The sequence below is a fragment of the Epinephelus lanceolatus genome, chromosome 19, assembly GCF_041903045.1.
Source record: "Epinephelus lanceolatus isolate andai-2023 chromosome 19, ASM4190304v1, whole genome shotgun sequence".
NCBI classification, from domain to species: domain Eukaryota; kingdom Metazoa; phylum Chordata; class Actinopteri; order Perciformes; family Serranidae; genus Epinephelus; species Epinephelus lanceolatus.
In genome coordinates this window covers 38,924,084-38,940,018 of record NC_135752.1, presented here as the reverse complement: position 1 = coordinate 38,940,018, position 15,935 = coordinate 38,924,084, and the positions used below count along the sequence as shown (strand labels likewise).

The window sequence follows — 15,935 nt, the reverse complement described above, 5'->3', positions numbered from 1 at the left end:
AATTTCTTAATAAAGTAAATAAAACTTAAACTTAAACCTGGGACCCACTTTTGGACCCTGACCCACTAATTGGAAACCACTGCTTTAGAGATAAAGATTTGACCAGTGGTGTGAGAAGCACTCAGATCTTTTACTTGAGTAAAAGTAGCAATACTGTAGTGTAAAAATACAAGTAAAAGTCCTGCATTCAAAATTTACTTAAGCAAAAGCACACAAGTATCAACATCAAAATATGTTTAAAGTACCAAAAGTGTACAGTATACATGGTGGAGATGGTATTTGTGTGCCAATTCTGGCTTGGCAAAACTAAACCCTTACTTGACCCTTTGCTTAGTCCCGCCCCTCAAACACAGACTGGCAAATCATAGCGTAGCAGCTCCCACAAGGGTCTGACAACAACACAGCTGTGCTCCAACGTTTCAGATTTCCTTCATTTTCAGGCTGGTTTTGTGGATGTGGAGCTAAATGTTGTGCCTGGGGCACGTCATGTATTAATGATACTCGTTACCTGGAGAGGTTGGAAAAAGATATACGTTTCTTCCCTGTTCTAAAATCAAACCCTGAAAAGTGTAGGGTTAGCTAGCTAGCTACTGAAGATATAGCCTACTGAATGTATACACATGCTGCTTTTGCTTTTTAATGATTGTAACAGTGAAACAAAGACCAACCCTGCTGTACAGGAACCAGTGAAGGGAAGCAGGGACACTTTGCTCATATTCAACCAGCTGTGTGTCATCGCAGTGTGTGCAGATGAACGTTGTTTGACGTCCCAAACCAAGCCAAACACTGTTCATCTGCACACACTGTGATGCCACACAGCTGGTTCAATATCAGCAAAGTTTCCCTTTATATTCATTGTCTTGTGTGGCGATCAGCAGTGATGTGATGGTTCACTTTTACACTGTGATCTGTAGCCTATAGTTTATGGAGCTACATTAGGGTCAAAAGTTTTGTACTTGAAAAAATAAAATTTGAAACTGAAAATTCATGTGTTGATCTTGAATTTTGAAAAAGAAAAAATAAGTTGAAACATTTTTTCAGGTTAAATATAATTTTGATTCACTTTGGTAATTCTTTTGAATGAATAATTTATTTTCACTTTTCACTTTCATATATATTTTAACATTTGAGGTCTTATTTTTTTCACTTGCATGTTTTATCTTTTCAGATTCAGATCTTATTTTTTACAGTTTCAAATCTTTTTTTCAGTTTCAATGGATGTGAAAAGTGAAAATAAATTATTTATTCAAAAGAATTACCAAAGTGAATCAAAATTATATTTAACCTGAAAAAACGTTTCATACACTTATTTTTATTTTGAATACATTGTTGTATTTTTCAAAATTCAAGATCAACACATGAATTTTCAGTTTCAAATTTTATTTTTTCAAGTACAAAACTTTTGACCCTAATGTAGCTCCATAATAGTTCGGCTTTAGCTTCTAACTATCTTTGTCTTTTTAACCTGTTGTTGCTGCTGAGTCAGTTTGACATCCTGGATATATCCTTCAAACACAGACTGTAGACCCCTCTGTCTGCTTCTCTCTGACATCACTCTTTCATTTTAACAAAAATATGATCATATTTCTTCAGGGAGTGCAGTTAGTGACAGTGAGGGCTCCACGCTTACTCTGACAGCTTGTCAGACCATCACAAAGGGTCAAGGGTCATTTCACGTAGTTGTGAAAATATGCAGTTTTCCCTGCTGTCTCTGCCATTACTGGCCGGTTGTGTACAGTCCTGTAACGTTATCCCGAACGCTCACAGTTACCATCTTTGTCAGCTCAGAGACTGACCTCTGGTGGCACATGGTGTGCACTACACACAATACATCCTCAATACAGCATCTCTGCATGGAAGAAAAGCATCTGTATTTTTGACGGTACTGAAAAATGACACTGTCTGGATTTCTAAATACCTTGGTATACTGTCATACAATAAGACTACCCAAGCTTAATATTTATTACTGGATTATAATTGTTGATGCATTCATGTGCTTGTCACTTTAATGTTGCAGCTGGTCAAGGTGGAGCTCATTTTAATGACTTTATATACTGGTAGGTGGCGTATCTATAATAATAAGTCATCATTTATTCGTTGATTTATATTTTGGACTGTGAAGTAACTGAAGCTGTCAGATAAATATAATGGAGCAGAAGTATATAGAAGCATAAAATACTCAAGTAAAGTACAAGTACCTCAAAATTGCACATGTAAAACTAAGCTTTAGTCATTATGCTCATTTAGTTTCATTATTTAGTAAATGTGTTTGAGCTGTTTGTAGCACTTACTTTTATTTCAACACAAAAGTGAAACTTGAGTTTATTCCACTGAGGACTCACCGAGCGCTGCCAGGAACTCGTGGCAGCCTGGAAGCCTCCAGAGCTGCACACTTATCGACACCTGAATAGGAGCCAGTGAGAAGTCCTGCTCTTTGTCGCCTGACTGCAGCTGAACCAGCACCTGGTGGAGCTTTGGAGAGGAGAGCAAACATCATTAGGTCTGAACTGTGACGCTGCAGTGACTTTGTGTTGTCTGAGTGAACACAGCGCTCACATCACAACACATCTCTCAGAGTATTTAATCTGTGTGTGCCTGCTGTGAGCGCTCTCACACTTCCTTTGAACTCAAAGTTATCATGAAACACTTACCATTCCCACCATGCTTTTAACCGCCTTTGTGTGGTGGGTATGAGAGAAGAGGAAACAGAAACTTTAGTGGTTTAGTCCTGCGTGACTGTTGGGTTTGAGTCACTGCACACTCAGCCATGCATGGAGATGATACCACCACGGTACATGGAGGGCTACCACTAACAGAGAGTGATGTAACTACTGAGGCCCTGTAACTGACACATAAACAGTGGCTGGATGTAAAAAATGCTGGTGAAGTGAGTGGTGGTGTGTCCTTTTAATTATGCTCCATGTATGACCGTGTCAGATACACACTCAGTGAGGGCAACAACACACATGCAGTCAAGGGCGTAATGTTCATTCCTGTGATTTTATTAATTGATTTTTGTACTAAAACCTCTTTGAGTGTTGACCTCTTATTCTCCAGCTGTGAAAATCCAGATGAGAGAAGCTCTCATCCGAGTCACCTTCAGTTATCACTGTGCAATCACAGCAACAACCTTAACAAGCAGCTACCAATGGAGGACACTGCTTTACAGGCTTCTTTTGCCGTGGGGTCGCCTCTCAGGCTACATACAGGCTGCCCTACTTTAGTGGTGAAGGTTGTAGCAGCCTGAAAGGAATACCTGCAGACGCCACACAGGACGGAAAAAGGCACCGACAGTATTTATCAAAAAATTCCAGGTATCTATAAATGATTGCTTTTGGTTCATCATGTCACACACTCCTAAAACCAAAGCTACGCCCTTGCATGCATCACTCACATGTGAATATGTTGATATGAACCAGTGGTGGAAAATAACTAACTACATTTACTCAAGGACTGCACTTTTATTTTACTTCTGCTGAACTATATTTATGTGGCAGATATAAGTTATTTTTCAGGTTAAAATTTTACATTAAACAAAAGATAATCTTATAAAATACATGCATTGTTAAAGGAGCTGTACGCAACATTCAGAGCAAATATTTTTCTGCCTTGTTAACGAGACCAACGCCTCCATCTTATGGCATTCACAACATCGTGCGTGGAAATTCATGGGTTCAAGGGTTGTGACATGTTGGCTGACTATTTCAGAAATGACAGAGGCCATGGAAGTTCATTTTTTAGTGGATGGTAAGATAATATATTGTCATTTTAATCACACAGAGTTTTTATTTGTAATTGTACGTCCTCTGTCATTACGTCTTCGCATTTGCTGCATTACATAACCTGCTCGCTGACTTGCTCAATTGTTAGCCTCGGTAGGTGCTAGATGCTGACAGTAGCGTCCATGTTGCAGTTGCCCAGCAGCAGTGCTCTTAAAGGGATAGTGCACCCAAAAATATCCGTAGTGATCCAAGTGTCCTGCGCGCGAGACCAGTGAAAGCACGTGAACACACATGAAGGCGGTGTCCATGTCACGGTCTCACGCAAGCACACACATGTGAGCGCGGTGCCCAGAGAGGCAGTCAGAGCTACAGGCTACAATGAGGCTAAAAACAGAGTTCAAATGACGTTTTTCCAAACAACTTTTTATGTCGGGGCTTCAGGACACTTGGATCACTACGGACGAGCAGTATGGAGATATTTTGTGGTTTCAATGATGTGTTTTTGGACGTTTGAATCTGGGGCGCCGTCAGCCTCCATTAGGTGGAGTTGTGTTGCTACCTCCTCTCCCCTTGGATCTCTGCAAGTGATGTGAGGACTCTAAAACTTCACCTGAGCCTCCCTCGGCATATGGGTGAGTAGATAATGGCTGAATCTTCATTTTTGGGTGCACTATCCCTTTAACCACTTGAACGGCTACCATTACTTGTGCGCAGCTTCCCATGTCATAACCATGAGCTAATGAGTTTGATTTAAAGGTACCAAATGAGACAGAATCTGATTCAGCTCGTCTACACAAGGCTCTCAATATGGAGGTTTTTGAGCTGATTTCTAGCAGCTAATGGTGGCGCTAACTCAATAAACAGTGCTAACAACAGCAACAGTGCTGATAGACATAATGGTGTTAACCAGAGGGAAACCGTAGGGTGGGGCCACGCTTTGGCAACAATGCCATGGGTCAGGACTACATTATCAGCTGTAAGTGCCATATGAGTGCAATGCAGAGCAGTTGTAATAAGCTAGCCAGTGGGACACACGCAAGGACTCATGTGCGCTAACATGCAAGCACAGCCACACCGTCTACCATGACAAGCAGAGAGGCTTGTATTACAACACACACAGAGGGACTGTGGCTTCATTATCTGCTCATGACGCCATTACTCCACTGTATCTTTACATAGCAAATATTGGTTTGCTGCTATATCAATGTGGCACACAGCTCCAGTAAAGTCTGAAGCAGTAGTTTCCAGCCTTTTGACTTGTGACCTCTTACAGAAAATCCAGGTCTAGTTGGGGCTCCTTGTCATGTTTCAGAGGTCTATAACCAAAACCCTATCCCCTCTACACTTCTCAGATTGTGTCATTTTAATAACCGTTCAAAGGCCCGAAGAATTCAATAGTTTACAAAAAAAGCAAAGATTAAAACTAAAAATAAATTTGTGTATCAGGACTGAGCTTCTTCTTCTCTCCAAATAATCATGTGACATGTCAGATTTATCTGGTGACCCTTTGGAGGGGCCCGACCCCTCGGTTGGGAATGATCGGACTAAACTAGCTAACTGTACATAAAGTAGTTCAAACTGTCTCCATATAGGGCAGCTACATGAGTAACACCTTGCGCTAACATTGATGCTTCAGTATCAACACTAATAATGTCACATAGAATCAGAGATCAATCACAGGAGACACTTTACAGCACCGTGAGTACTTTTACTACTTCAGCTTTAACGGAATACTTCTACATTGCTGTACTGGTAGTTTTATCTAAATAAAGGATCTGAGTACTTATTATTATTATTATTATTACTGGCAATGCCTCATCATCATCTGCCCATCTCTCCTGTGGTGTCCCACAAGGATCTATCCTTGGCCCTTTATTATTTTCAACATATATATGCTCCCTCTTGGTCAGGTTATCCACAAACACAACATTCGGTTTCACTGTTACGCTGACGACACCCAGCTCTATGTCCCACTTAAATCCTCTAACCCCAGTTGTCTTGCTTCCCTCACGGCCTGTCTTGTCGACATCCAATGTTGGATGTCCCAAAACTTCCTTCAACTCAACACTGACAAATCAGAGGTTCTTTTCTTTGGCCCCCTCAGTTCCAGATCCCATTTCCAAAACAGCCTTGGCTCTCTGGCTGTGAATGTCAAAGATGTTGTAAGAAATCTCGGGGTTTCATTTGATTCTAATCTTTGTTTTGAGGCCCATATTAAGAAAACTGTTTTTAAAGCTCTCCATGACCTAGCTCCTGGCTATATCACTGAGCTTTTAATTCCCTACAAGCCAGACGGTAATTTGAGGTCCTTAAATTTGACTCTACTGGTTATACCTAGGACTAGGCTTGTGACTAAGGGAGACAGGGCCTTTGCCATCTATGCACCCCGATTATGGAACAATCTTCCTGAGGACATCAAGTCAGCCAGCTCCTAATTTTAAATCTCTTCTAAAAACGTATGTTTATAAAAAGGCATTTTATTCCTGCTAATTGTCACTGTATTTTTTATTCCTTGTGCATGCACCTTGTAACTTTGTTAAGAAAGGTGCAATACAAATATTGTACAAGTTTATATACAAGTTTATTATTATTTATTATTACTTCTTCCACCACTGGTCTGAGTAACTGTGTCACTACCACACATGATAACAGTACCTTATGAATGAGCTGCTCTCCGGCCTCAGATACTGTGACCAGTTTACAGAGAGCCTGCAGAGCTGGAGGAGTGAGACCTGAGGATGGACACAGGGTTGTTACTTTCAGCATGAAATGAATTCAGTATCAGTGATTATTTATACAACTTATATGGTCAGAGTTTGGAGACACATGCATGATGAAACCACAGTGTGAACTCTGGATCCTGGAGGGGCTACACAGTTTGTTATTCTATCAGTGTGATTGACATGAGAGACATTTTGAATAATGGAGAAGCTTTGTCACCCAGCAGAGACTGCAGAGTGGTGCTGCACTGTTGCAGTCGATCCCCAGGGTCTGAGGTGGGGAAGAAAACCGCTGCAGGGAGACCAGCACCGCTACCAGAGAAGTCCAACCGAAAACCCACCGCAGACAGGAGGGCCTGCCACCCGGGCACCCCACCGACCTTACCCAGAGGAGAGAGGACACGTGGATGTGAGCAGAGGAGACACAGAGGCTGACATTTACAAACAGAGAGATAGAAAGACCAACACACACACACACACACACACACCTTGTTCTCTACGCTTTGTTGTGATGTGTACATCGGGTTACACTGGCCGCTCTGAATGCGCTGCAAAGACTTCTCAACCTGTAGAGAGAAAGAGACGCAGATCAAACACTGGCCTTCTGTCTGGTGTTAAACATGAGCCGATTGGTCCACCTTTTGACCTTTGACCTTTTGACCGTCATTATTTTATCCTGTTAAACATTTGTGTGAAGTTTTGTAAGAGTTAACGTATGAATTCTTGAGTAATGGCCAACAACATGTTTTGCGAGGCCACAGTTACCTTGACCTTTACCCATTGTCCACTAAATTCTATTCGGTACATTCTTGAGTCCATGTTGATGTTTGTGCCATATTTCAGGGAATTCCCTCAAGGCATTCTTGAGATATTGTGTTCACGAGAATGAGACGCATGGCAAGTAACACTGACCTTGACCTTTGACTTATAACCACCAAAATCTTATCAGTTTATTGTTGAGTTTAAGTGGGTGTTTGTGCCAAATTTGAAAAAAAATTCCCTCAGGGTGTTCTTGAGATATCGCACTCAGAAGAGTGAGACGAATGCAGGGTCATTGTGACCTTGACCTTTGACCACCTAATTCTTTTAGTTCATTGTTGAATCCACGTGCACGTTTGGGCCAAATCTGGAAATAAAATAAAAATTCTTTCTTGGTGTTCTTGAGATATCATGTTCATGAGAATAAAACAGAAAAAAGTCACCTTTGACTTTTGACCACAAAAATCTAATCAGTTCATTGTTGAGTCCAAGTGGACGTTTGTGCCAAATTTGAAGAAATTCCCTCAGGGTGTTTTGGGGATATTGCATTCACACGATTAAGACAGATGAGGTCACAGTGACCTTGACCTACGACCACCAATTTCTAATCAGTACATTTTTAGGTCGAAGTGAACATTTGTGCCAAATCTTTCTAAAAATTCTCTAAAGGATGTTTCTGAGATATTACGTTCATGAGAAAAGGTTAGACGAGGTCACAGTGGTCTTGACCTTTGACCCATGACCAACAAAATCTAATCAGTTTATTGCTGAGTCCAAGTGGACGTTTGTGCCAAATTTGTTCATTCACATGAATGGGACAGACGGACAGACGGCCATGGCTATTGCTGGTGCAGAGACATGATGAGGTATCACAGTTAGTTCACGTGACTCCTCGTGTGTGTTGTCTCTTGTGTTATTTATAGGTAATGATATGTTATTCTAGATCAGGTTTGTTACACAGCCTGAAAGCCAGAACCGGCCCATCAAAGAGTCCAGTTCAGCCCACTGGAGGAATCTGCACACCTCATATTGATTCTCTTGTGAAGGCTGAAAGGTGCCAGGTTCTCAGCTCCAGATCTCGAACACTGTATCAGGTGCACGGTTGTGGCAAAGATCAAAACAAACAGAACACCGACACACATAAACATCATCTTCTTATTTACTGTGGACAAAAACAAACAGGTAGACGCCGCCATCAGCGTCCTGTCTCACCAGGTGCAGCAGCACTCTGAGGGCGTCTCTGGCTCTCTCTGGGTACTGCAGGATCTCTGCCAGGGCCTGTCCCACCAGAGACATGGGGCTGTTCAGCTTCACGTCACTGCCAATCAGCATGTAGCCTGAAGGAAAACACACACACACACACCGATGTCAGACAGGAGTCAGGTAAATTTTGGAGATGTTGACTGAATGATTTGTTACTGTGGAGGGCTGCGGCCTTCGCCAGGGGTCGAGTCCTCACAACAGTTGCGGAGATCCAAGGGGAGAGGAGGTAGCAACACAACTCCACCTAATGGAGGCTGACGGCGCCCCAGATTCAAACGTCCAAAAACACATAATTGAAACCACAAAATATCTCCATACTGCTCGTCTGTAGTGATCCAAGTGTCCTGAAGGACGAGCAGTATGGAGATATTTTGTGGTTTCAATGATGTGTTTTTGGACGTTTGAATCTGGGGCACCGTCAGCCTCCATTAGGTGGAGTTGTGTTGCTACCTCCTCTCCCCTTGGATCTCTGCAAGTGATGTGAGGACTCTAAAACTTCACCTGAGCCTCCCTCGGCATATGGGTGAGTAGATAATGGCTGAATCTTCATTTTTGGGTGCACTATCCCTTTAATGTCAGCACCAAATAAACAAACAAAATGAACATTTGGGCAAAGTTCACCTTGAGATCCAGTTGGCTTTCTATCTCAGTTTAAGATACACTTGACACTTTTTTAATGCTACTTTGTCGTATGAAACTAAATCACACTGAGAGCTGCACTGTGTGTCAGCCTTTGAGTGTTTTAATGTGTAAAACAGCTGATCAAAATGCAGACTGCGCTTCATGTGATTTCAACTCAGGTACAAACACCGCACACATTGACACAGAGAAAAGAGTTTGGCGAGTGACGATAGCAGACGTCGCCCCTTCCAGGACTGGAGTCACAGCCTGCTGGTGGATGCTGGTGGGGCCAAAATACCAAAGCATGAGATACTTGAGGTGAAATGGGCGGCGGGGCTTTGGCAGAGAGGATGAACAGCTGGGTGTTTCTGATGGCCAGATATGTTGGATAGGTGAAGCTGAATGAGGCTACACAGCTTGGGTTTACTGCCTGAACTGTCTCACAGACTGTGGACAACACATAGCTTGTTGTGATACGAATTCATAGGAGATAAATCATCATAATCAATTGTCCTTATGCCGAATAATATCAGCTGTATATCAGGCAGTTTACACACAATAATTACCACATGTATTCTTGAGTGGGAGTTGCTGTTATGACCATTAATCACAGCTGAATAACTGATGTACAAATGGTCATTTAGACGATGAAGTGTTCCTTTAATGTGCGTTGGTGTTCGCTCACCTGCCCAGTTGGAGGGGTGTGAAAAGTGCTTGCTGCTCTGCAGAGCCTTCATGGCCTCCGTCAGAGCTGCGCTGGCTTTGGTCCCGTTGAGGAGAGCAGTGTAGAAGGTGTGCGTGAAGAGTTTGGAGGCAGCTATCGGTACAGGCCACAGAGAGACGCACACACACTGGACCCCTGCAGCCAGGAAGGCTCGGGTCAGACCCACCACCCCGTCAGCCGTCACCCTGCTGCTGGACTCTGGGTACAACCTGAGGTGACAGAGAGTCAGAGGTCAGGTCGAAACTCGCTTTGTGAAACGTTAAATCTGTGTAGCGGTCGTACCTCAGCACCACCAGTTTGACGGTCAAACACAGGTCCAGGATATCAGCCGCCGTGAGGAGGAAGTCATGAAGCGGAGGACTGTCACACACACTCTCCATGTCACACACACTCTCCCCGTCCTCGCTCGTCTCATCTGCTCCTCTGAGTCTCTCCGGGCTGCTGTGACTCTTAGAGAACAAACTCTTCATCCTTCCATCCTGACCCGCCGTCTCTCCCGACGTCGACCCCCCACACGGTGACTTCTCCCTGGGTCGACCGCCCGCCCCCTCCCCCCCGGCGCTCTCCTGGCTGGGGGTGAGAACCAGAGCGGCGAGCTTCCAGGATATATGTGTGGCAAAGTGAACGCACTCTGCCTGACTCAGAGCTGCGAGCACACGCTCCTTGGTGGCGTTTGCTCCAGTGAGGGGATGACACCCCAGCTGCTCCCCCAGCCACAGAGCTTCATCCTGGGCTGAAGGTAACGGGCCCCACAACCAGCGGTCCATCACAGAGGAGGGCAGGCGAGGAGCTCCGACCACTGCCGCCACTGAACCTCCGTCTGAGCAAAGTAAGGGACCACTGCGGCGAGGATGAGGCTGTGGGGTGAACACAGGCTGTCAGATAAGAGTTCACATTTTTATAGAGATTTTCTGCAGTTTAAAGGTCCAGTGTGTCAGATTCAGGGGGATATATTGGAAGATATAATATAAGAAGTATGTTTTCTTTAGTGTATAATCACCTGAGAATAATAATTGTTGTGTTTTTGTAACCTTAGAATGAGCTGTTTATATCTACACAGGGAGCAGGTCCTCGTTTATAGAGATCACCATGTTACACCACCATGTTTCTACAGTAGACACATGGCTCTAAACACAGGCTCTAAAAAGGGCCCTTCATGTTTTGGGTATCTGCATCGGCCACTATAGTTAGAAGCTCTTCTGCAAAGAGCAGCGTCAGAAAGACAAAGGGTTTTTTTAATCTTGAAACTGCTTTATTCCGTGTTTAACTGGTTTAAATCACCTGGGGTCTCATTTATAAAACAGTGTGTAGGATCTGTACTAAAAATGCACATACGGACAAAGGCCAAAAATGGCGAGCGCCAAAAAATATTCACAGTTTCTACAATCCAGCTTCCACCTCACCATCTGTGTCGCCAACTTCCCGTCTCCAAAATGTTTGTGAGCATGTGTCAAAGTTTCTCCCATCAGGTCTGTTTTTATAGATCACAACTTTTGCGTGGGAAGTGGCGTACGCCTCTGTCAGGCCTCGTTTTGTGCGGACGCAATGTTTATAAATGAGACCCCTGGTGTGTTTGTTTTGGAGAGGAGGAGACCTCTGAGGAGAATTCAGCTCCCGGTAAAAACCTGCTGAATGTCTGGATAATAAGTTATCAGAGAAAGCACACATTAGCAGATGCAGGGCGAGTGGCCCGTCTCTGACATGCCACACAATACTGGAGAAACACTGATTTTGACTATGAAACTGCTTTATTCTGTCAACTGATGTGTTTGTTTTCTGGAGAAGGAGGCATCTGTGGATATTTGGGCTCAGTGTTTAAATTGAGCTCCACCTCAGCCAACTACAACGGTAAAATCCTGCTTTTACATTAATGCATGAGGAATAATGATGTCATTTTTACTTTAAACACTGTAATGGTCCTTTAATTTTCTAATTGCATCTGTAAATTGGTGGACTTTTGTTTTGTTGAATCAATGAATCCTCCTCATTATAGTTTACATGTTGCCGTAGTATGTTTGTAGTGTTTCATGATTCTATCAGTGGTGGAAGAGCTACTCACAGATTCTTTGCTAAAGTAAAAGTACTAATACCACACTGTGAAAATGCTCCTCTACAAGTAAAAGCCCTGCAAATGAAGTTAAAGTATCAGCAGCCAAAACACACCAAGCAGCTGTGAAGTGCAGCTCGCCACAATAATTACATTTTTCTGCGGCTAGGTGGCGTGTTCATGTGTTCATGTGTTCATGTGTCCATGTGTTTCACGCAGGATGAAATTCTTTGTAACAAAGCCTAACATGTCACAGGAGTCACAGAACCCTTATTACTGATGGGTGTTATCTGGCTGCTAAAAGTTAAACTATTCCCAACTTTTAGTCTGGCTGCACTTTGCTGCACTTGGTCACTGCTTGGTGTCTTCTCAGCATAAAAGTATAAATAAAATCCCCTTTGACTGTTAAATTATTTTATATGATATAACCTTTGTAAAGATGTGATGTGCCTACCCTGATTGTGGCTCCCAGGCTGCCTAAAGAAGGAACAGAGATGAGACTGAACCTCTCATACAGGTACTCATTAGAGGAGCTGCCTTTGAGCAAGGCAAACGGGATCAGGTACAATTCTCCTTCCAGCACCAACACCAGCTGTCTGTGTCGGCCGACAGGTCCACTGCTGTGCATCAGACCCTGGACGGAGAAGAAGACATATAAATTTAGTTAAAAAAAACATATAACAGAGGAAATGCAAACATGCAGTCTAATGAAGCACACACCCCTTCCATCGGAGCTATGAGCAGGTCGTACAGAGCTCGTAGAGGAGGTTTGCTGATGTTACTGGGTCGTAGAGGAGGAGACGATGGGCTGTCCTTCACTGGAGACACTGTGGCGCTGTACAGACTCGTCATGCTCTGACAGCTCCTTTTAAACACACACACACACAGATACAAATACACACAGTTACGCAGTCTGAAAACAATGAAATACCACAGTGTGCAGCCATGTTAGCAGCTGTGTGAGGCTGCACTGATGCACTGTGGTGCTTTGAGCTGACACGCTAACACACTAACAATGACAATAATAACATGCTAATGTTTTGAAGATATAATCTTCACCATCTTATCATGCTAACATTTTCTAATTAACACTAACAGCAAAGGACAGCCGAAGATAATAGTGATGTCATTTGCTCTGCAGGTTTTTGGTCGGTTGAACAATTAAAAAAGATCAGATAAACATCCGTGTAAAGAATAATAATAAATACAAATAATTAAGGCAACATGATCAATCTTACTGTATTCCAGCAAACTATGTAAAGTGCAATAAATAAGATAAAAAGTATAGAAATAAATTTAAAAAAAAAACATAAAGAGGATAAAAAAAATTATGAATAAGGTAAAAGTATATGAATAAAATATAAAGTACACAAAAAAGATAAATAAATAAATAATTAAGGTGAAAAGTATATAAATAAAGTATAAAATATATAAATAAATACATAAATAAAATAAACAGTATACAAATAACATAAAATGTATAAAAATAAAATTTGAAATAGATACATAAATAGGATAACAAATTTACAAATGAGGTAAGAGTATATAAATAAAACATATATAAATAAGATACAAATAAATAAGATGAAAAAGTATAAAAATAAAAATATATAAATAGGATAAGAAATTAAATAAATAATAACAAAATAATTAAGATAAAAATATCTTAATTAAATAAATATAAATATATAATTAAAACAAAAACTTTAAAAATAGAATTAAACTTAGATCAAAAAGATTAAACTGTAGAAACAAGATAAAAAGTATAAAATAAAATAAAAGTATATAAAAAAGACAAAAAGTGTGTGTTCATCCAATATTTGTTGAGATATTTCACTCCCAACCACAAATGTTAACCTAATGGTGGCTCCAAAGAAAAAAAATCAGAGCAGAGCAACAGAGTGACGGACCGACTGACATGGCCTCCCTGCAGCCGCGCCACCATCTAAATATGAATCAAACCTTGGAACCAAAGCCGCACCTGTTGAAGAGGTTGTTCCTGGACACCATGCGCAGGTAGCCTGTGGGGTCGGTGGCTGAGGTCAGTTTATTGTTCAGCTCCTCAAACTGCTGCTCCAACAGGTCTCCAGCTTCACTCTCTGTCTCACTGCTGGAGCAAACTCTGAGAAGAAGACGGACACACAGGCAGAGTGTGTTAGCACTGTGGGCCGACATCACCAGCAGCATGTTACTCAGTATTCAGCATAACTGATTCATAATATTCAGCCATAAAACCTGCTCAGAAGTTACTGTTAAGGGCAGAGGTTTCATTTCAACTCTAGTGGGGACACATATCATGCAGGGAGTCCTCCCCCTGAAAATTCTGAGCTTCAAATAGTTCATTTGCCGCCTCGTGGTTGTATGACTCCGCCCACCAGTCCAGTGTCTCTGACAGTCTCCATCCATGTCAGTGAAAACACGGATGCTTCACACACAGAAGATTTATACAATCAGCACAGTTTCAAGATTAGAGTCACCAATTCAGTATCTGACCAAATGTCTCCCCTTCTGTTCCTGAGATATGACGTTAAAACATGATGATGTCACAGTCAAGCTGACCTTTGACCTTTTGACCTTCATTATTTTATCCTGTTAGACATTTGTGTCAAGTTTGGTCAGAATTAGTGTCTGAATTCTTGAGTTATGGCCAAAAACATATTTTGTGAGGTCACAGTGACCTTGACCTTTGACCACAAAATGCTTATCAGTTTATTCTTCAGTCAAAGTGGATGTTTGTGTCAAAATTAAAGAAATTTCCTTAAGGTGTTTTTGAGATATCATATTCACAAGAATGAAACAGACTGAAGGTCACAGTGACCTTGACCACCAAAATCCAATCATTTCATCTTTGAGTCCAAGTGAACGTTTGTGCCAAATCTGAAGAAATTCCCTCAAAGTATTCTTGAGAAATCACATTCACAACAATGAAACAGACAAGGTCACACTGACGTTGACCTTTGACCTATGATGACCGAAATATAATCAGTTCACCTTCGAGTCCAAGTGAACGTTTGTGCCAAATTTGAAGAAACTCTCTGAAGGTGTTCTTAAGATATTACGTTCACGAGAATGAGACAGATGAGGTCACATAGACTTGAGCTTTGACTCTTAACCACCAAAATCGAATCAGTTTATTTTCGAGCAAACATTTGTGCCAAATTTGAAGAAACTCTCTCAAATTATTCTTGAGAAATCACATTAACAACAATGAGACAGACTGAAGGTCACAGTGACCCTGACCCTGACCTTTGACCACCAAAATTGAATCAGTTTATTTTCGGGTCAACGTTTGTGCCAAATTTGAAGAAACTCTCTCAAGGTATTACTGAGATATTGCGCTCACGAGAATGAGATGGATGCAAGGTCACAGCAACCTTGAACTTTGACCCTTGACCACCAAAATGTAATCAGTTCATCTTCGAGTCCAAGTCAACCTACGCACTGACGGACATCCCGAAAACACTATAATGGAGGCATGAGCGCAACGAAACGAAACGAAACAAAAAAACTTGTAGCACGCACTCCTGGGCGCAGGACAGGTGTGGCGAGCTGACCTACATGTGTACATCATCACAGTGCTTCAACAGTGTTCAACAGTAATTACTCTCACTGGCAGCGGGGGGGGGGGCAGAAGTTTGTGCATTTACTTCTTTATGAATCAACATTTCATTTGCAAAAAGAAGAATGTGTTTTTTCTTCTTCAAAAATCAGACAATCTCACGTAAAGAAATGCTGTAATTCCTCGGGTTAAAACAGGATACAGAGTTAACGTCTACTGTTCGCTGGCAGTGACACCTCTTCAAGAGAATGAAGAGAGTCTCTTCACAGCCATTAATCACAGGAGCCAGGCTCTATGTGCTGGGCTGATGGCTCTCAGAATCTGCCATTAACAGACGCCATTACTTTTTATGGAATCCTCTGGCTGCACTTTTCACAGCTCGGAGATTTGATTTGTGTTAAAGTAGCAGCGTCTACATGCTGCAGGGCAGTAAAGCTCCACTGCTGGGTCGGAAACATTTTAATGCTGCATATGTGCAAATACTTTTCACGCCGTGGATGAGCAGGATTCATAATCACCA

General features: G+C 42.0%; 1 protein-coding gene across 1 annotated transcript in view; it reads right to left on the bottom strand.

Moving 5' to 3' along the window:
• ttc28 (tetratricopeptide repeat domain 28) overlaps positions 1-15,935 on the bottom strand; it is a 214,254-nt gene that overhangs the window by 3,482 nt on the left and 194,837 nt on the right. The window contains exons 22-32 of the mRNA XM_033646573.2: positions 13,838-13,978; positions 12,577-12,721; positions 12,311-12,490; positions 10,092-10,666; positions 9,771-10,018; positions 8,414-8,538; positions 6,931-7,008; positions 6,663-6,822; positions 6,378-6,454; positions 2,652-2,675; positions 2,343-2,472 (exon numbers count right to left, since the gene is read on the bottom strand). Of these exons, the coding sequence (XP_033502464.2) occupies positions 2,343-2,472; positions 2,652-2,675; positions 6,378-6,454; positions 6,663-6,822; positions 6,931-7,008; positions 8,414-8,538; positions 9,771-10,018; positions 10,092-10,666; positions 12,311-12,490; positions 12,577-12,721; positions 13,838-13,978 (1,883 nt within the window). The remainder of the gene's footprint in view (positions 1-2,342; positions 2,473-2,651; positions 2,676-6,377; positions 6,455-6,662; positions 6,823-6,930; positions 7,009-8,413; positions 8,539-9,770; positions 10,019-10,091; positions 10,667-12,310; positions 12,491-12,576; positions 12,722-13,837; positions 13,979-15,935) is intronic.